At 34.2% G+C, this 21,276-nt stretch overlaps 2 protein-coding genes across 9 annotated transcripts; both read left to right on the top strand.

Annotated features, from left to right (window-relative positions):
• The first annotated feature begins 564 nt into the window (after window positions 1-564).
• Window positions 565-9,301, top strand: LOC147395749 (cysteine synthase-like). 3 transcript variants are annotated; one of them, XM_086452887.1, is made up of 11 exons: window positions 565-669; window positions 1,769-1,822; window positions 1,914-2,023; window positions 2,311-2,368; window positions 4,347-4,610; window positions 4,693-4,830; window positions 4,954-5,005; window positions 6,136-6,215; window positions 6,869-6,928; window positions 7,786-7,866; window positions 8,989-9,301. In XM_086452887.1, the coding sequence occupies exons 2-11, from the start codon at window positions 1,781-1,783 to the stop codon at window positions 9,079-9,081; spliced, it is 978 nt and encodes a 325-aa protein (XP_086309013.1). In that variant the 5' UTR covers window positions 565-669; window positions 1,769-1,780; the 3' UTR covers window positions 9,082-9,301. The 3 variants fall into 3 exon arrangements, with proteins under 3 accessions (XP_086309013.1, XP_086309014.1, XP_086309015.1); XM_086452888.1 differs by having other exon boundaries at window positions 641-669; window positions 1,712-1,822; XM_086452889.1 differs by lacking the exons at window positions 565-669; window positions 1,769-1,822 and having other exon boundaries at window positions 1,916-2,047.
• Window positions 9,302-12,274: 2,973 nt separating this feature from the next.
• LOC147395748 (cysteine synthase-like) lies at window positions 12,275-21,166 on the top strand. Of its 6 annotated transcripts, none has more exons than XM_086452890.1 (11): window positions 12,275-12,494; window positions 15,457-15,510; window positions 15,592-15,701; window positions 15,996-16,053; window positions 16,777-17,040; window positions 17,123-17,260; window positions 17,397-17,448; window positions 18,216-18,295; window positions 18,922-18,981; window positions 19,824-19,904; window positions 20,763-21,166. In XM_086452890.1, the coding sequence occupies exons 2-11, from the start codon at window positions 15,469-15,471 to the stop codon at window positions 20,853-20,855; spliced, it is 978 nt and encodes a 325-aa protein (XP_086309016.1). In that variant the 5' UTR covers window positions 12,275-12,494; window positions 15,457-15,468; the 3' UTR covers window positions 20,856-21,166. The 6 variants fall into 6 exon arrangements, with proteins under 6 accessions (XP_086309016.1, XP_086309017.1, XP_086309018.1 ...); XM_086452891.1 differs by having other exon boundaries at window positions 12,280-12,363; XM_086452892.1 differs by lacking the exon at window positions 12,275-12,494 and adding an exon at window positions 13,218-13,399.
• Window positions 21,167-21,276: the final 110 nt, after the last annotated feature.

The following is a 21,276-nucleotide window of genomic DNA, read 5'->3' as shown; positions in this document are numbered from 1 at the left end:
TTAAAACCATGATTGTCACAGCTTGATGGGAGCAGAGAAGATCTTCAGTAATCCATTTTTTCCTGTATTTGCTGTAGTTACTATAAATGGTTGAGGGTGTGATACAATTATGTTGATCGTTTAAATATTTGATTAATGTTGAAGTGACCTCAGTGGGGGGCCACAAGGGGCATGCGTGCCGCCACGCCACATCAACTGTGTGCAAGTGTGAAGTGATATATATGAATTGGTGTGGCAATAGTAATTCTCTAAAAAGTTTTTTTGTTTTTTTAATAAATCTGATGTAAGCCATGACTTCGAGAGGACTGAGTCGTTTTTTTCATTCAATCTGGAAGTTTTGTGGCGTACAGAACAAGAGCTACAGAAAAAAATTATACGGTTTCCCGTTCTATACCTAGGAAGAGTGTCTACGTGGCAGGCTTTGGTTTGAGAATGATTACATTGGGCTGGGTGCACGGCTTAATTAGAAGCTTAAGGTGGCTTAAACTCCAACTACAACGTGCCACGTATACACTGTTCCTGGTAGACATATAGCATTAGAAAAGAAACGCGGCGAATTTATGAGTCCCCAGCTTTATACATCTTCTGACGTGCGATTAATTCTACATCCTCAGCGCATGTTATCTTTGTTCCGCTGCAACAGCTTCTCTCTTTCACATCGAACAGAAGGTCTGTCAATCTCGTCCTTGTTCTTCTAAAATGGAGACTAATAAATGTAGTGTTGAGAGATACTGTTACGGTTTTTTATGGATTGGGTTTTGTTTTTTTTTTTTTGGCTGTTTTAATGTTTCTCTAATTTAAATTAAATCTTCAAAGTGAGTGATTTTGCTTGAAGAACTTCCCACAGTGATAATGTTGTTTATTTTTATTTATTTTTTTCCTATTTTTTTCTTAAAAAATAAGATAAGAGGATCTCTTTGAGGGGAGAATCAGATACGGCTATGTTTTGGTAACACTTTTGAAGTCTAGTTTCTATTTTTTTTAAATTTAGAATTTGAAGTTTTATTCTAGAAAAATTATTTGTATATAATAGTCATTTTGATAATATTATCTTTTGTAATTATAATAAATTGTTAATAAAAAATATAAATGAAACCATCCACACATTTAATAAATAAAATCAAAAATTAAAAATAAGGATTTTAGAATTTGTATAAAAAAGGGATAATAATAGAAATTAATATTTTAAAGAGGGTATTTTAGGAAAAAATAATAATTCAGAATTTAGAAGTTTTATCTACCATCCCTCATCGTTCAAGAAAAAGTTCTGAATTTTGGTACTTAAAGGTTGAAATATGAAACGAAACAAACGGGCGATAAAACTTTTGAACTCTGAATTTAAAGGTGGACCACTTCCATTCAGACTGCAGAAGTGTTACCAAACACACACTAAATCAACAATAGTACAGAGTAAATGTTTAATTCATTCTTCAATAAAAAATACATGAAAACAGGACACAATTTGGCTGAATTGTTACTCAAGCAAATAATTTTTTAATTCTAGCAATAATTTAATGGAGGCTTTAGAGAAAATCTTGTATTTGGGGAAGCTTTAAGAAGAGAGAGATTTGGAGGGTTATTAATGATTTTTACTCTCAGAATTTCATTTTTTCTGAAATTCATAATAGTTGCCACTTCTTCTACCATTCCATATGTTTGATGTCGGTTTTTTTCTCACATTTTGGTGAAATATTTTGTTTTTGATCTTTAGGTTCTGCATTCAATTCTGCTGAATTAGGATATAATATGTTCCTTAATTTGCTTACAGTCATTTGATAAAATGGAGGAGGAGAAGCCGAGAATTGCTAAAGATGTTACTGAAGTAAGTCTCCACAGGTGTTGAGTTGTAGAGTCGATTTTTTTCTTTTCTTTTTGCTTTGAGACTGATTTTTTGTGTGTTTCTTCTTGTATAGTTAATCGGTAATACACCCATGGTGTATCTCAACAATGTTGTGGATGGGTGTGTAGCTCAAATTGCTGCAAAGCTGGAGATGATGGAACCCTGCTGCAGCGTTAAAGATAGGTGTTGATTTAAGTTGCTTTGAAGGTTATTGTTAAATCAGATAACGTTGATTATATATGTTGTTATTGCTATTGGTGGTGTTGTTGTTCTAGTCATTATTGACATAAAAGAGGAGAATTTAAACCAATTAGTTAAAAGGAATTTAACTGATAAAAAATGCCAATAAAAAAAAACAAATTTGCTGATAAAAAAGAAGAAAGAAAGAAAGATGGGCAGTCAAGCCAAAATCTTGGCCCTCAATCATGTATATTCTATCTCATATTGTTTCACCACATTTTGATTTTCAGAATTGGATATAGCATGATTAAGGATGCAGAAGAGAAGGGCCTCATCACACCAGGGAAGGTTTGTTGAATATGCCTAAAATGTCATTTAACTGGGTAGAAAAAAATTAGATTTTTTTTGTTTTGTTTCTTTCTATTTATAAAAATAAATGATCTATATTGGTAAGAAAATCACACCCGAATTAGTGGGAGTGGATCCTCTGTAGCTCCATTTTCTCATAGTGCTTTCAAATGGTTAAGAGAGTGCCACTTCAACCATAAATTGGAAATACACTGTTGAAATGTAGTTGAAAATTGGAGGTTCAGTGACTGTCCATTTTCAAAGTCATGGGGATCATCTTAAAATAGACACATTTTTTTCTTCTTTCAAATCTGATCCAGAACATGAGTACAAGAGATCTATACTGTTATTTTTTACAAAAATAATGTTTTGTGGGCTGTAGAAGAAGCACTACAGAAAAATGGGGCTACAGAGTATCTGTTCCCCTAATTACTACCATACTATATCACGTAGAAGGCATTTAAATGGGTTTGGCTAGATTTGGAGCATTGGGGGAATGGGTATGGTCTGTGTTTTCAGATGCTAAGGCGCTCATCTGGCCAACACCTAGAGGGTTAAGCCTTAAGGCATAAAACGTAAGCCTCACATGAATGATATTTTTAAATAAATCATTTGATATAAGAACTCAAAATTAGGATAGCCATTGCATATTTATATATTTCAAATCCACACAATCGGATTTCAAATTTTAATCCATAACAATAAATAATAATATAAAATGTTATTATTTTATATTGTAGCTAAATAAAAATATTTTGTATTAGAATGATTGGAACTCTCTATAACAACTAATTATTTTATAATTATTACAAAAATACAATTAAATATTATTTTTTCACAAACTTCATTTGTATAATACTAAACACGACAAAAATTATTTATAAAACAGCTTAACTCAACGATTTTCTTTGTATAGATTACTATTTTGTATTCGAATTCATTTCCAAGTGTTCCAATTATATTGCATAGTGGAAGTAACAAAGAAATAAAAGTAAAAAAAAGAAAAAATTTATAACATCTTACTTGGGTAAAAAAAATAAAATAATAAAGAAGTAAATTAGCAAGAAAAGAATAAAAGGACCGAGGAAGAAAGGCATTATTTAAAAAGAAAATTGTGAAGCATATGCCTCGGCCAAAAGATGTATGCCTCACACTGAGCCGTATGCCTTTTAGATGCCTCATGGTTTGAGGTATAAGCCTTAGCTGCTTTAAAGTTTCAACCTTATGCCTGGCGTTTTTAATGAGCCTCATCTTGAGTCGTGCCTCGGGACGTAGGCCTTACACACCTCTAAAAACACTGGGTATGGCTCCAATTTGTCTACTTTCCAATCTTGATTGGATAGTGTTGTAGACCCACAAAAAGGAAAGAAGAAAGATGGTTGGTTGGTGGTCATTGCAGGAGATGATCCTTCTTTGGCAATATAATTTCTTAAGTGTATGCCAATGTTACTAAGTTCAACGAACCTCCCTCCTAAGTTTGATTGGTTAATAAAATTATGGAGCTGCCAATTGTGACAGATGAAGAATGACATAGGATTGAACCGACCAAAAAAAAAAAAAAAAAAAGAAGAAGAAGAAGAATGACATGGATTGAACTGGACAACAAACCCAATAATTTTATACAAGTTACACGCAGGTATATACTTTGTGTCCAGTGTGATACACGTGATGGTTGTAGGCTTGTAGCTCCCAAATATGATATATTGTAATGTAGTTAAGTCTTTTGAGGATTGATTATGTCTCTTATTTTATTAAAAAAATCCAAGGAAAAAAAATTAAAAATGAAAACAAGTATCATCAATGCACAGAAGAAAGGCTAATTAATCTGGATAATTTCAGGTTTATTTGGGTTCCTCCATCATGTGATTTGTTCTGTCATGACATGAAATAGCAATTGACAGGCATTGTTATTTATTGTAGATTCTTAACTGACAAATTTCCCATGATTTTTATTGTTCTATAACAATGATTGCTGAAGAGCATCCTTGTTGAAATTACGAGTGGCAACACTGGCATAGGATTGGCCTTTGTAGCCGTAATTAAGGGTTACAGACTAATCATTGTCATGCCTGCTTCAATGAGTCTTGAGAGAAGGATCATTCTCAGAGCTTTTGGAGCGGAGTTGGTCCTAACAGATCCTGCAACAGGCACGGAAGGGGCTATTCAGAAGGGCAAGGAGATATGGGAAAAGACACCCAATGCTTATATGCTTCAGCAGATTGAAAATCCTGCAAACCCGAAGGTATCCGTTGAATTCATGTGTTGTACAAATGGAGCAAGTTGGTTGGAAAGATTTAGGTGTCATTTTAATGCTGTATGTGTAGATTCATTATGAGACTACTGGACCAGAGATCTGGAAAGGCTCGGGTGGGAAAGTTGATGCCTTTGTTTCTGGCATTGGGACGGGGGGTACAATAACAGGTGTTGGGAAATTTCTTAAAGAGAAAAACCCCGATATTAAGGTCAGCTTGATCTGTTAGTGCTAGCCATCATATTATTATATTTCATCCATTTGTATTTCGGATTAGGAATGAATGATTAAACATCATTTTTCTTTTTTTGTGGGTCTGTTTTCGATGTTTTAGTTGTATGGTGTGGAACCAGTTGAAAGTGCAGTTCTGTCGGGAGGAAAGCCTGGTTAGTTGTCTTGATTGATTTGCATCTCTTGTTTTCCTTTGCTCCTTGGTGTTGGTACGTTCTTATTTATTGAAGGTTCTGCAAGAATGAGACAATTTCATGAACTCTCACGTTTGCCTACTCTTTGCTGGGTGTTGCATTTATCGAATCTTGTTTTGTTCATATGTTCGTTTCTCATCTTTGTTATGCCTAAGGCATTTGTTAGTATATACTTTCACCAAAAGCCTTCCTTTCCTAATTCCATCATGATTCCGTACTATGCAACTTTTCCGTATATGATACTTGTCTTTTTACCAATTTAGATTTGTGTTTTCTCATTTTGATTTACTGTTTTTGTTGAACAATAATATTTGATCCCATTGTCATTGTCCTTACAAAAATGTGTGTTCTTCTCACTTTCCTGTCTAAATTTAATATTTTGATATGAAAGAAAATGAAGATGGGTTTTTGATCCCAGATCTGCTATCACCACTCACTAACTTGGCCACCTCACCAAGATGGCACCTTCCTAAGAGTTAACTAACCAAACATATTTTTTCCTTCTTGTTAACATATTACTTTCAAATTTTGTGTTTGCATATTTGAATGATAATGAGAGATTCAAATTAGAATTCTCAGGCTCTTGAGAGCAACCCAGATCTTTGGCTGGACTAGGGCATTAATTCAAAGAGAGAGATAGTGTTCAATTTGGTCTCAGTTCGTCTATGCTACCATATTTGAAATGTTATTATTAAACCAATCCAATTGTTGTGTCAGGAAGGCTCATAATTTCTTTATTTACATTTTCAAAATTAGTGTCATGAAAGTGCTTCAATTAGTTTCCTTATTATGTTTGTAGTTCCATTCATTCCATCTTATGTTCTCAATTGACTCTCTCATGTCTGTATTTATTATTTGTTTGAAACTGCCGCACGTTGCTTATGTTGTATTCTTGTCTAGAGCTCAATCTCATCAAGCTAGCATCATTTGTTTGGCAAACCCTGTTATTTTTGACTTTAAGTTAGATACACCCTTGTTAGAGGCTGAGGTGCTATTTTCTTTTTATTGAATATGATGGGGTTTTTATGCTTATTTTCATGTCTGAATCTTCGCTTACATGTCACAATATTGCATACTTCTAAATGTCTTAGGTCCACATATGATTCATGGAATTGGTACTGGTTTTATTCCCGGTGTCTTGGATGTCAGTCTCCTTGATGAAGTTATTCAAGTAAGTCTTAAAGAACCTTGGTTAGAAATTTTCTCCTTAAGAAACGAAAATCTGAATCTTGATATTCTTTTCCCCCATAGTTGTGACTAATGGCTAAGACCCATGGTCCTTGTGATTGGTGCGACAAATCTTGTTCAAAGTTTCACGTCTTATAGTTGTAAGGCCTAAAAGCTGATAAGCGTGCTATCTGAAGAAGAGGTTGCAACCCATGGATCTGTTCCTGGAGATTTCCAGTATGGGCTGGGCAAATGACACCGTATTTTAAAGTGTCCATGGTCTGGCCAAATACCGTAAATCATAAGAATATACATGGATCCCTAACCATCAACAAGGTTGAGCTTATTGGAGGTCAAAACCTGCTGAAAGTTGGGGTTACTTTTTCTGGTTGAAATATGATTAGGGTTGGTTTCCCTCTTTATAACTGCGATAAATGTTATAATAAATAGCATATAAAACTTAATATCTATTAACATTCGGTGTTTGTGAAGGCATATAGACAAGTACTTCATTTCTTATTAAAAGAAGTACTTCATTTACGAGCATTATCTTTGTCGTTCTTTAGATTAATAAGTTCACCCTTGGTATGTGTAGACACAGCCCTTTTTGAATTACACTCTTATGTAAACGTTATTTATGTTGGTGTCTTTCCTCAGATATCAAGTGAAGAAGCAATTGAAACTGCAAAGCTTCTTGCACTTAAAGAAGGGTTGTTGGTAAGTTGTCAATCTTTATGAGATATTTGTTAATGTGTTAATTAGAGCTGCAACTCAAGTGGGTTGGGGATCCTCCCTAGCCCAACCTAAACTTGACAAGCACAACCCTTGGCCATTTCCAACCCCAACCTCAGGCATGAAATGCTCAAGTTGAGACCAACCCAAGTTGGGTTGGTTCATTCCTCATTAATACTAGATAATTTACTAATGATAAGGGCTTATGTAATTGATAAGTGGTATGTAAAGAAAATGAAATTTGTAATCACTTAACCTAACAACGTGTTTCGAAGTTAACATACATGACATTACAAGCAAATTTAAAGAAGATGATGATGATTAACTAAAGTAACCACATTAGTGTACTGTTAATTGTAATTTCTAACAAGACAAACATTTAGAGTTGCAATATAATCCTTGTATAGCAATATAAAATCACTTAAACGAAAAATTGATGACAAAGAGGAAAAAAAACCAATGATGCTTGAATGAAAGTCTGACATGTGAATTGTGAACGAAAAAGAAATAAAGATATAAGATTTTTATAAAAAAAAATTATAACCATATTAAATTCAAGTTTGGACAACACGATGCCTATGCTCGAACCCAACCCGATATAATTCGATCTTTTTCTTTTTTTCCCGGACCTGAGACCTAGACCAATATAACTGAACGCAGACCTGACCCAAGGTCAGGTTCAAGCTACTTCGGGTTTGCTTTCCCAAATAGGTATATTTCTTGTGATCAAAAGCACTATTCTATACAAGGAATATTTAATTTGATTGCATATTTGTATTTTATCTCAGTGGTTGCAATTTTTTTTCTTTCATTTCTGATGATCGAGGGAATGTTAATCACAGGTTGGAATATCATCTGGGGCTGCTGCCGCTGCTGTAATTAAGATCGCAAAGAGGCCTGAAAATGCAGGAAAACTCATAGTTGTAAGTTTTATTATCCTCTTCATTTTGATAATACATATGTTCCTCATTACCAAATAAATTATCTATTAGCACGAGTCTGCAACGTGGTATTTCCAATTTGTTGCCCAGTCATATTACATATATCAGCCAATCTGATCCCTTGAACTAAACGAGTTTGTTGGTAACCATTGAATATTTGGTCTCTCCCAAACATCTTTTACACGTCTGTCCCGCTTGTCTATTCAGCCGTGCGCTCCCCCCCCCCGGGCTACAAACCAATTTGATTAATCTCATGGTTTCAAATCTCGTCGGAGACCGACATGACTTGCCCAAGTCATCTTGGTATCGTCCATGAACGAGAAGGATAGACATGGCATCTCAACTATGCCATGTCTAGAGAGATAAACGAGATGACTCGGACAATTTTGAAAATCTCATCTGAGTCAACTGGAATTTTGTATATTTTATTAAAAATAATTATATTTTAGTATTTAAATTCATTATAGAATAATTTACCAAAATGGTACAGTTTTCAAAATTAATTACCAAAACGGTAAACTGTAGCAATTAATTCTAAAAATGGTAATTTTACCATTTTCGGAATTAATATTTTTTACCAAAACGGTAAAAACAGTAAAAAGTAAATTTTTTTTTCTGAAAATACCCTTTTTTGTTTTACATATGTATTTACCATTTTACCCTTAGAAATAAATTAAAATCCAACTAAATCTTTCTTTTCTTTTTAATCTTCCCAACACTAAATAGAAATATGAAAGAGGAGAGGATTTTTTCATAATTTTAGTCAAAAAATAAAAAAGGGTATTTTCGATAAAAAAAAATTTTATTTATATTTTACTGTTTTTACCGTTTTGGTAAAAAATATTAATTCCTAAAATGGTAAAATTACCGATTTCGGAATTAATTGTTACAGTTTACCATTTTGGGAAATAGTCAAATTGTGGTACATGTTTTGGTAAATTTGCCTTCATTATATCTAAATAATTGTGTGTGAATAAATAATTGTAAATCGAGTTAAATGGTTTGTCTCAGCTAAAATGACTCGGTCTTGTCCATGAACGAGACGAGACATCAGAATGATTTTTAAAAGCATGATTGATCTCATTTCTTGTACTACATATCCAGGTGGTTTTACCCAGCGGTGGAGAGCGTTATCTGTCCACTGAGTTGTTTGAGTCCGTGAAGCGAGAGGTAGAGAATATGACCTTCGAGCCATGAGATGTGTGCCCATCATCAGAGGGCATCTATACTCATTATCTGGCCTGAGTTTGATGAAGATGGTTATGGCTACAACTTTAGCTGAATAATATGGTTTTCAAGCCTATCAAATGTATTATTAGCTATAATTTATAAGGATGTACGTGGATTTGGATCTGCTGTTGTAAGTTACAAAATTTTGGAGCTCTAAAGCACCTAAGCTTGTGAAAGTTTTGTACTACCTTTTAGTTTGTCCCAAACTTAAACCCTATTAAGGATTTCTATTAGAATGATTTAGACATACCCATCCGGTCTTCTCTTATACACTAATGATGAGTGATCTAAATGCCCTCATCTGCAATATATAGGAAAAAATCATATTGAAGTTGAGGGCATTTAGGTCATTTTTTTGTTAATCTATTAGAGAAGACCGAGGTCAAAGTAGCCTGTCAAGGGTTTAATCCGTTTTATTGTAAAATAAGGGGAAAATTATCAAAAAAATCAACAAAAAAAAAAATTTATTTACGAAAAACAATCTAATTTTTAAAAAATTAGAAAAATGATATAAATCCAGTCTTTCAAAGACCGATTTTTCTCTCTCTTCAATTCTCTCACCTCTATATTTAAAAAAAAAAAACGAATTTTTTTTAAATATCAGTCTTTCAAAGACCTGTTTTTTTCTCTTCAATTCTCTCATCTCTTTCTCTCTCCTTTATATTTAAAAAAAATGAATTTTTTTTAAATACCGATTTTTCAAAGATCGATTTTTCTCTCTCTTCAATTCTCTCATCTCTTTCTCTCTCCTCTATATTTAAAAAAAAACGAATTTTTTTTAAATACCGATCTTTGAAATTAAACCGTTTTTTTTAAGAGAGAGAAATTAAAAAAAATCATTTTTTTTTAATATAGAGGAGAGAGAAAAAGGTAAGGAAATTGAAGAGAGAGAAAAATCGGTATTTAAAAAAAATTTATTTTTTTTAAATATAGAGGAGAGAGAAAGAGGTGAGAGAATTGAAGAGAGAGAAAAATCGGTATTTAAAATTTTTTTTTTTTTAATATAGAGGAGAGAGAAAAAGGTGAGAGAATTGAAGAGAGAGAAAAATCGGTATTTAAAAAAAATTCGTTTTCTTTTTAAAATATAGATGAGAGAGAAAGAGGTGAGAGAATTGAAGAGAGAGAAAAACCGGTCTTTGAAAGATCGGATTTGTATCTTTTTCTAATTTTTTAAAAATTAGATTGTCTTTCGTAAATAATTTTTTTTTTTGTTTTGGATTTTTTGATAATTATCCCTAAAATAGGTGCTCAATTGTCTTAAAAAGCAAATAACAAATTCTTTTGTTAAATTGAAAGAGTTGCCACACCAACTTTTGCTAACACAACGCTGAGATGTGTCCCAATTCTTTGGTGATTTAAATGTGAATAGGGGTGGTGTGGGAATAGAATCTTTCTATAATTAGATATGAAAATACTTTCAGATTCAAATGAAGAAAAATGTTTAAAAAAAAAAAAAACTCTAAAACGTTGTAAAAATCATGATTTTAAACAAGGAAATTACTTAAAAGGGTCCTGATAGATGGACCTTTTTTCTCTTCTTCTAAATAGTCCCTAAGTTTTGGGCAATTTCTCAATATTTCATTTAGTGAATTTTTCTTTCTTAACGATCCCCGGACCTCATCTAACATTCTAATATTTTTAAAATACCTGAACTATCCTTTTTTTTTATTGTTTCACATAATGAGGTTTCCAATGATAATTAGTTCAGGTGATTTTTTTTTTTTTTTATCACGAATGATGAATGGAGAATGATATACTTTTAATTATGAACATTTAGATGTTGTTGATACAAAATTTTTTTTTACATTAATCCTTAAATTCTCTCACAATTATAACGAACTCTTTGATTTTATAAGAGATAACAAAAAGGTCTCTAAATATTATTAACGGGCCTTACACTTAAATTGGGCCCGTTTATTGTTAATAATCTTTTATGGCTTGAACTTGAACATTTACCAATAAAATTTAAAGTTCTTAATCTTTCCAAGTGATAGATATCAGGTCATATGTTCACATACCCATAAATCGGGTTAATCAACGATCAAGTCATTAAAACCCACCAAATGGATCAGTTAAACAATTAAGTTGCCTGATCATGGGCCACACAATCAAAGTATGGGTTAAACTCACTAATAGTCTCTATAACTACCTACTTTAAAAAGAGATTCTTTTGACCGTTAGATTATTTTACTAAAGCCTTTAAATTGACAGCAAAATTAGAAAGTTACCTTTACCTGATTCTATAAATACCAAAGCTTAGGCATTCAGAAAAAATCCTGGATCAATTTTCTTTTTTGAGAAACAAAAACTCTTCCAATAGAAAAAAAAGAAACTCTCAAACCCTCATTTAGATACAAAGCAAAGCTCTTCAAGAAAGACTTGGATTTTGATTCAAGAGAAGATTAAGCTCAAAAACTCTTATCTAAAAATTAAAAAATCCTTCTTAATTGATAAAGTGCAAAATCCACGGAAATCTCTGCAGAAGTTCAAGCATCAAAAGCTATCATCTACATATCAAAAGTTACATTCTTAAGCGATTACGCACAAAATCCGAAAAAAAAAGTTACATACACTTCACTACCACTATTTTTTGCACTTGTCTGTTAATCAGAGGATAATACTGAGATTTGTATTCTCATTTTTATCAAAATTAATAAAATTATTTACGTTCTTATTTCACAAATCATGAGGTAGATTTGCAAAATTTGTTGTTGACAAATGTATTTTTTATTATTTATTTCGACAATTTATTTAAAAAAAAAATGAAGAAGTTGAAATTCAAAAAAATTAGATTCAAGTGTTCGTTTTGAAACTATGATATGCATTTTAGGTATTTCGAGAAGATTTACATAGTATCGAAGTCGAAAAAAAATTAGAAATTCGGATCACAATTAGAGTGTCGAGTTCAACATTTTTATTGTCAAACACACCACTTAGTCTTGAGTTCCTTAGTTTTTATTGTTGATTTCAGTGTTTTTAATGCCGGATTCAATGGAAATTACGAGAGATTCTATTGCCGCACCAACTTTTGCCAATGCCACCCCAAGATGTGGACTAATTTTCTAGTGATTTACATCTGAATCAAGGTGGCGTTAGCAAAAGTTGGTGTGTCAATAGAATCTCTTGTAATTAAGCACGATTGCATGCGTCGAGTTCATCAATAATTCCACACTTCTAAAATGGTCAAAACCATCTCATCTTCAACCGTCTACGAGACCCGCCAGTACCATTGTCTGCGCACACGCACAGGTTTTTTTAACATCTTCTGAACTTGTTCTCTGAACTTATGAATCACTCTCCTTCTTAACGTGCTCTTCCAAATCCATCGGCGCATGTTATCTTGTTCAGACGCAACAGCTTCTCTCTTTCACATCTAACAGGTCTGTCAATCTCGTCCTTGTTCTAAGGAGCGGAGCCAGGATTTTCTTGTAGTGGGGGCAAACTATGATTAGTTGTATAGTTGAAGAAATTGTGTGGAGGGAGGTGAGGGTGTGGGGGCAAAAATTGGAGAGAGATGAGGGTGTGGGGGCAAATGGGGAGAGAGATGAGGGAATGGGGACAAATGGGGCATGTAATTACTTGAAAATATAGGGGTGTCTCAAAGTTCTGTTGGGGCAATTACCCCCACCAGCTCCTTGCTAGCTCCGCCCCTGCTTGTTCTTGATGTTGTTCTTCTAATGGAGACTAATAATGTAGTGTTGAGAGATACTGTTATGGTTTTTAATGTAGTGTTTTTAGGGTTTTAATGTTTCTCCAATTTAAATTAAATTCAAAGTGAGTGATTTTTCTTGAAGAACTTCCCACGCTAATATGTTGTTTATTTATTTTATTTTTGCTCAGAAAATAAGATAAGTGTTGGGTTTTTCCACAAATTGCACTTATGTGGGGGTATTTTGGGTAGGGTCCTTTCATTAGTTTATGAGAAACAAAAGGGTTCCTATATGGGTAGGGTCCTTTCATCAGTTTATGAGAAACAAAAGAGGATGATGGCTTTTTCCACAAATACCACTTATGGTAGTTATTGTCCATAAATGAGATTTCTCTAAAAGGGGGTTTTCTCTTTTGTTTAGAGTGTGAGACAACATTAAGTCTCTAGGTACATATTTTTCTTCTCTTTGTAAAACCTAGAAGCTCAGGGTACTTGAGGGTGATGTACAAATTGTTGTTGCGGGTTTATGACAACGGGAGTGAGATCCATTTCTTGTTTGAGTTCTTACTAGAGTTGGGTTTAGAGATTTGGTGGGTTTCGCCGGAGAGTTGGAGGCAATTACAAACCTCCATACTTGTAATTTCTTCCTTGAGTAATGGATTTTTATTTGCCCATTTGCCCGTGGACGTAGCCCCATTGTGGGTGAACCACGTATATCTTGTATTGTGGTTGTGTTCATTTTTTTACTCTCTTTATTATTACTTGCATTTGCTTTGCAACACATTCTTGGGGTTTGGTTGTTGAGATTGATTGTTTTGATGTTAGAAGGGAGTAATTTCAATAATCAGATTCCTCTATGTGGCTTGGGATCAAACCACAACAATAAGAGGCTCTCTTTGAGGGGAGAATCAGAACCCCTCTTGACTTCAAAATTCAAATTGAAAGTTTAAATCGACAATAGTACAGAGTTAATGTTTCATTCATACTTCAATAAAAAAAAAAATATATAATGCAAATAATTTCCTAAGATCATGAAAATAACTTCCTAAGATTATGTGAGGACATTGGGTTGATTCCCGCGGTCATCTTGTTATTGATCTCATTAAACACAGACTTACCAATTTAAAAAGAAAAAAAAAAAAGATGATTCCATACTTTACATGAGTAGTTCGGTAACAACTCCAGTAGGCACTATGCGGCTTTGCATCCATTGGATTGGGAGGGTCGTCACTGATTGGAATTTAAGCTCCCCATTTCTAATTGAGTTGAAAAATGTCGAACATTGGATGTATACTAGAGGTAGGTAGAAGTTAGAGCCAATAAACAACTTACCGAATTCTATCAATGATTTGATAGAGAACGAAATAGTTAGGTGTCAGCTTCTATGAGTGTAGTAGCACATTGGATGTCTGCCATTATGGATGGAGGCTTAGGTAAATCCAATCCCTGATTGAATATTCATGGTCGGTTTGGTGAAGGTCGCTTGCTCTTTTCATTCATTCTTGTGCTGACACTAGGTTGTCTTTGAGCTCTTTCACAATCATGTCTTTGTTTTTCAATGCCAAATCCACTACTCGAACCTTTGTGGTGCTGGGCACATAATCAATGAGAGATAGGGGAGGCAGTTCATAGTAATCCATACACGGCCCAAGGAAGCCAAGCTGTCCATTGCTTTGGTCGACTATTAATGAATCATGAAAGATAAGCTTCTAAACTTTGGTTTAGAACTTCACTTTGCCTACCTATTTTTGGGTGGTAAGAAGAGCTCATTCGGAACTACATGGTTCTTTCCTTCGAAGTTCATTTGGGGTTCTTTAGCGCCTTCGAAAGTTCGTTTCTTTATGTTGTTATTTGCTCTTGGTAGACTCCCTACTTTAGACCTCCTCATTCGTAGGGGTTTTGTGACCCCAAATTGTTGCTCCCTATGCCTTGCTAATGCGGAGTTCGTGGATCACTTTCTTTTTCATTGTGATCTTTCTACATACATTTGGTCTCACTCCTTTTAAGATTCTATCTTCTTCAACCTTCAAACTTATTCAACCTCATCTTTGATCCATTGTATGTCGTTTGAAGTTTCTTTCTTGACTTCCATCATTTGGTCCGCCTTGGTTCCTTCCAAGGTTTCTTTCTTTGTGTGGCTTGCAACCTTAGGGAAAATTCTCACTTTGGATAATTTAATTTCCCGAGGTTGGATTACTCCCAATTTTTGCTCTCTGTGTTCGAGACATGGGGAATCTGTGAATCACATTTTAATTCATTGCCTTTTTTCTTGGGATATCTGGATGTCTTTTTTGTCTCGTTTCTAGGTGGATTGGGTTTAACCACAATCTTTCTTTTCTCATTTTTCTTTCTTATCAATAAAAATTTATACTTATAAAAAAAAATCTAAATAACCCTAAAAATTATAATATAGAGTTTTTCTGGGATTTTAAAATTTTAATGTTGATGGAGGGTTTATAGAAAATCTTGTGTTTGGGGAAGCTTTAAGGAGAGAGATTGGAATAGAATAGTTGCCTCCTATTCCATATGTTTGATGTCGGTTTTTTCTCATATTTTTGTTGCTTGAACTGCATTGTCATTTCAAATTGATGAATGTGTTTGGGGTTTTGGTGAAATATTTTATTTTTGATCTTTACTGTCTGCATTCAATTCTGCTGAATTATGATATAATATCTTCCTTAATCTGCTTGCAGTAATTTGATAAAATGGTGGAGGAGAAGCCGAGAATTGCTAAAGATGTGAGCGAAGTAAGTCTCCATGGGTTTCAAGTTGTAGAGTAGATTTTTTTTGCTTTGAGACTTACCTTGTTTGTGTTTCTTCTTGTACAGTTAATCGGTAAAACACCCTTAGTGTATCTCAACAATGTCGTGGATGGGTGTGGAGCTCAAATTGCTGCAAAGCTAGAGATGATGGAACCCTGCTCCAGCGTTAAAGATAGGTGTTGATTTAAGTTGCTTTGAAGGTTATTTTTCAAATCAGATGATGTTGATTTGTATTTGTTGTTCTTGCTATCGGTTTTATTGTTCCAGTCATTATTGACACCATGAAAGATGGGAATTTTAACAATTAGAAAAAGGGAATTTAACTGATAAAAAAGGCCAATAAAAAAAAGAGACAAATTTTCTGTTAAAAAAGAAAGAAAGAAGAAAGACGTTAATTCAGCAACCAAAATCTTGCCCCTCAATTGTGTATATTTCTGTCTCTTATTGGTTCACTACATTTTGATTTGCAGAATTGGATACAGTATGATTAAGGATGCAGAAGAGAAGGGCCTTATCACACCAGGGAAGGTTTGTTGAATATGCGTAACTTGTATTTGGAATAGGGGCCTCACTCTCATATACATGAAGTACCTTGGTGGACGGTTTAGATTTTTTGTTCTGTTTCCTTCTATCAATAAATGATCTATATTGGTAAGAGAATCACACCCTAATTACTACCATACTACATCATGTAGAAGGCATTTAACTGGGTTTGGCTAGATTTGGAGCTTTTTGGGAATGGCTATCGCTCCAATTTGTCTACTTTCCAGTCGTGATCGGATAAGTGTTATACACCCACAGAAGGAAAGAAGAAAGAAAGATGGTTGGTTGGTGGTCATTGCAGGAGATGATCCTTCCCTAGCAATATAATTTCTTAAATATATGTCAATTGTTACTAGGTTTACCAAACCTCCCTCCTAACTTTGATCGGTTTATAGAATTATGGAGCTACCAATTGTGACAGATTAAGAATGACTTGGATCGAACTGGAAAACAAAGCCCAATAATTTTATATAAATTACATGCAGGTATATACTTCGTGTCCAATGTGATACACGTTATGGTTGTAGCTCCTAAATAATATGTATTGTAATGTAGTTTGTCTTTTGAGGATTGGGTTTGTCTCTTGTTTTATTAAAAAAGCCAAGGAAAAAAAAAAAAAAATTGAAAACCAGCATTGTTATCTATTGTAGATTCTTAACTGACAAATTTCCCTAGATTTTAATTGTGTTATAACAATGATTGCTGAAGAGTGTCCTCGTTGAAACTACAAGTGGCAACACCGGCATCGGATTGGCCTTCATGGCTGTGACTAAGGGTTACAGGTTAATCCTTACCATGCCTGCTTCAATGAGTCTCGAGAGAAGGATCATTCTCGGAGCTTTCGGAGCAGAGTTGGTCCTCACAGATCCTGCAAAGGGCGCAAAAGGGTCCATTCAGAAGGCCAAGGAGATATGGGAAAAGACGCCCAATGCTTACATGCTTCAGCAGTTTGAAAATCCTGCGAATCCAAAGGTATCAGATGAGTTCATGTGTTGTACAAATGTAGCAAGTTGGTTGGAAAGATTTAGGTGTTGTTTTAATGTTGTACGTGTAGATTCATTATGAGACCACTGGACCGGAGATCTGGAAAGGCTCGGGTGGGAAAGTTGATGCCTTAGTTTCTGGCATTGGGACGGGGGGTACAGTAACAGGTGCAGGGAAATTCCTTAAAGAGCAAAACCCCGATATTAAGGTTTGCTTATCTGTCAGTTCCATTTGTTTTTTGGATTATGAATGAATGATTAGACATCATTTTTCTTTTACTATAACGATCTTTTTTTTTAAATTTATTTATTTATATTGTTGTGGGTCTGTTTTCGATCTGTTAGTTGTATGGTGTGGAACCAGTTGAAAGTGCAGTTCTGTCAGGAGGAAAGCCTGGTGAGTTTGTCTTGACCGTCTTGCATCTCCTGTTTTCCTTTGCTCCTTGGTGTTGTACATTCCTGTTTATTGTAAGGCTTTGCAAGAATGAGACAATTTAGTGTACTCTCATGTTTGCATACTCTTTGAAGGGTGTTGCATTTATCAAATCTTGTTTTGTCCAAATGTTCTTTCTCATCTTGGTCGTGGGTAAGGCATTGGTAGGTCTTTACTTTCATCAAAAGCCTTCCTTTCCTCAAGGCCATCTTGATTCCGTACACTTTTCAGTATATGATACTTGTTTTTTCACCCTTTTAGATTTGTGTTATCACATTTTGATTTACTGGTTTTGTTAAACTATATATGATCCCAATTGTCATTGTCCTTACTCCCGTAAACTCAAGCCTAGTCTCTAAAAAATGTGTTCTTCTCATGTTTCTTTCTGGAAGTTAATTTTTAGATTTGTGTTATTCAATTAGTTTCCTTATTATGTTTGTAGTTTCAGTCATTCTATCTTATGCTCTCAATTGTCTCTCTCATGTTGGCATTCATTATTTGTTCGAAACTGCCACGCATTCCTCATGTTATATTCTCATCTAGAGCTCAATCTCATCAAGCTAGCGTTATTTGTTTGCCAAACATTGTAACCTTCTTGTGACTTTAAGCTAGATACACCCTTGTTAAGGTCGGGGTTCTACTTTCTTTTTATTGAATATTATGGTTTTATGTTGATTGTCATGTCTGAACCTTTGCTTACATGTCACACCACATACTTCTAAATGTCTTAGGTACACATAAGATTCAAGGAATCGGTGCTGGTATTATTCCTGGTGTTTTGGATGTCAGTCTCCTTGATGAAGTTATTCAAGTAAGTCTTAAAGCTCCTTGATTAGAAATTCTCCTTAAGAAACAAAAATCTGAATCTTGATATTCTTAGCGCCCATAGTTTTGACAGGGTCAGTCAGTCATGGTCCTTGTGATTGGTGCGACAAATCTTGTTCAAAGTTTCACATCTTATAGTTATAAGGCTTGGAAGCTGATAAGCATGCTATCTGATGAAGAGGTTGCAACCCATGGATCTGTTCCTGGAGATTTCCAGTATGGGCTCAGCAATGACACCATTATTATGAAGTGTCCAAAATCTGGTCAAATACTGTAAATCATAAGAAAATACATGGACCCCTAACCATAAACAAGGTTGAACTAATTGGAGGTCAAAGCCTGCTAAAAGTTGGGTTTGGGTTATTTTTTCTGATTGAAATGTGATTGGGCTTGGTTTTCGTCCTTATAACTGTGATAAATGTTTAAAATAAATAGCATATAAAACTTAACAGTCTCTTAACATTTGGCTTGTGTGAAGGCATATAGAAAAGTACTGCATTTATGAGCAGTATCTTTGTCGTTGTTCTTTAGATTTCATCCTTGGTATGTGCAGACATAGCCATCTTTGAATACCCTCTTATTTAAATATTATTTTACGTTGGTGTCTTCCAGATATCAAGTGATGAAGCAATTGAAACTACAAAGCTTCTTGCACTGAAAGAAGGGTTATTGGTAAGTTGTCGATCTTGATGAGATATGTGTTAATGAGTATTAGGGCTGCAACTCAGGTGGGTTGGATTGTGTTGGGTTCCATCCAAGCCCAACCAAACTTAACAAACACCAACTTGCGTCTTGGGCATGAAATGCTCAATCCAAGCCCAACCTGGGTTGATTCATTCCTCTTTAATACTAGATAATTTAGTAATGATGCTTATGCAATGATAAGTGGTGTGTAAAGAATATAAAATTTGTAATTATTTATCCTAACAATGTGTTTCAAAGTTTACATACATGAAATTACAAGCAAATTTAAAGAAGAGGATGATGATTAACTAAGGTAACCACCTCTATCTATTATTAATCGCAATTCTAACAAGACAAACACTTAAAGTTGCAATATGATCATTGCATGGCAATATATAATTCTTAAACAAAAGCATTATTAACGAAGATAAAAATACCGATGATGCTTAAATGAAGGTCGAAAATGTGAATTGTGAATGAGAAAGAGAAAAAAAAGATAAAAGACATTTTTTAAAAAATCATAAAAATATTAAGTTTAGGTTCGGGCAACACGACGCCTTTGCTTGAGCCTGACCTGATTTAATTCGGTCTTTTTTCTTTTTGCCCGAACCCAAACTGACTATGCCCAGATCTAACCCAAGGTCGGGTTCAACCCAGCAGGTCCGGATTTGGCCTGCCCCAAGTTGCAGCTCAAATGGGTTATGTTTCTTGTGATAAAAAACACCATTCTATACAAAGAATCTTTAATTTGATTGCATATTTGTATTTTACTCATTGGTTGCAATTTTTTTTTCTTTCATTTACGACGATTGAGGGAATGTTGATTATAGGTTGGAATATCATCTGGGGCTGCTGCTGCTGCTGCAATTAAGATCGCAAAGCGGCCTGAAAATGCAGGAAAACTCATAGTCGTAAGTTTTATCCTCTTCATTTTGACAAATACATTTGTTCCTCATTACTGAATAAATCTATATAATAAAACACAATGGTAGAGCCTACTTTACTATAGTTTTGTGGTGGATATACCTCTCATCAAATTTTAATTTTTATTACCTTTACTCTTCATCTCTTTTAATTTTATTATATTTTCTCTTTTATCCCTTTAACTTACTTTATTGTTTTTCACCTTTTACTCATTTAACCTCAATTTTTTTTAATAATACCCCTCCAACTTTAGTTATTATTCTTCTTTACAATTTTACCCCCTTAGCCTCAAAGAGTATTATGGCACGTACGAATTCTAGTCTATATAATAAAACACAACTGTAGGGTCCATAGGTCTACAGTTTTGTGGGAGACACACCTCCCATCAAGTTACAGTTTTTAGGGATAAACATCCCATCGAGCTACAGTTTTTGTGAGACTTACTTATTGCTTTTACTCTTCACCCCTTTTTATTTTACCATATTTTCTCGTTCACCCTTTTAACCCACTTTATTATTTTTCATCTTTTACCCCCTTAACATCATTTTTTTAATAATACCTCCAACTTTATTTTTTCCCATTTTTACCCCTGTAACCTCACGGCATGGGTGAACTCTAATTGTCTATTATCACGAGCCTGCAACAGACATATTTCCAATTTGTTGCCCAGTCATATATTAGCTATAATCTCTATAATCAGCCAATCCAATCCCTTGGATTAAATGCATTTGTTGGTAACCATTGAATAGTTGTTCACATTCCTTTACCACTTTTACACATCTGTCCCGCATAACGGGCCACAAACCAACTCGATTAATTCCTCATTTCTTTTATGACCTATGCAGGTTGTTTTCCCCAGCGGTGGAGAGCGTTATCTGTCCTCTGTGTTGTTTGAGTCCGTGAAGCTGGAGGTAGAGAACATGACCTTTGAGCCATGAAATGTTTGCCCATCATCAGAGAGCGTTGCTCTATACTTGTTATCTTCTGGGATATTTGGATCTCAAATTGGATGAAGATGATATGGTTTCTTGTTATTCTTCTAGTTTTTTACACAACTTTAGCTGAATAATCTGGTTTTTGACCCTATCTGATGTTTTATTAGCAATACTTTATTAGGATCTACTTGGATTTGGAACTAATGTTGTTCAGTTACAGAAAATTTGAATTCTGATGCTTGGGAGAGTTTTGTATTATCTTTTAATTTTGGAAAAATTACTTAAAGGACTCTGATGGAGGGATTTCTTTCTAATTAGTCTCTAAGTTTTAGGATTTCTCTTAATAGTGCATTTCGTAGAACTTTTCTTTCTAATCAGTACTTGAACCTTACTCTCCACATTTCTCACGATTAAAATGCCGAAT

This window comes from Akebia trifoliata, chromosome 8 (genome assembly GCF_017979445.1).
Source record: "Akebia trifoliata isolate Shusen 1 chromosome 8, ASM1797944v1, whole genome shotgun sequence".
Classification (NCBI taxonomy): Eukaryota; Viridiplantae; Streptophyta; class Magnoliopsida; order Ranunculales; family Lardizabalaceae; genus Akebia; species Akebia trifoliata.
The sequence above is the reverse complement of the archived record's forward strand: the minus strand, read 5'-3'. Positions and strand labels throughout refer to the sequence as shown.

Excerpts from the sequence above, each read along its gene's own strand:
- LOC147395749 (XM_086452887.1), top strand. The coding sequence starts at position 1,781 with ATGGAGGAGGAGAAGCCGAGAATTGCTAAAGATGTTACTGAA. Across the intron at positions 4,831-4,953 it reads AGAAAAACCCCGATATTAAG|TTGTATGGTGTGGAACCAGT; the intron begins GTCAGCTTGATC and ends TCGATGTTTTAG. Across the intron at positions 6,929-7,785 it reads CACTTAAAGAAGGGTTGTTG|GTTGGAATATCATCTGGGGC; the intron begins GTAAGTTGTCAA and ends TGTTAATCACAG.
- LOC147395748 (XM_086452890.1), top strand. The coding sequence starts at position 15,469 with ATGGTGGAGGAGAAGCCGAGAATTGCTAAAGATGTGAGCGAA. Across the intron at positions 15,511-15,591 it reads TTGCTAAAGATGTGAGCGAA|TTAATCGGTAAAACACCCTT; the intron begins GTAAGTCTCCAT and ends CTTCTTGTACAG. Across the intron at positions 17,041-17,122 it reads AAAATCCTGCGAATCCAAAG|ATTCATTATGAGACCACTGG; the intron begins GTATCAGATGAG and ends TTGTACGTGTAG.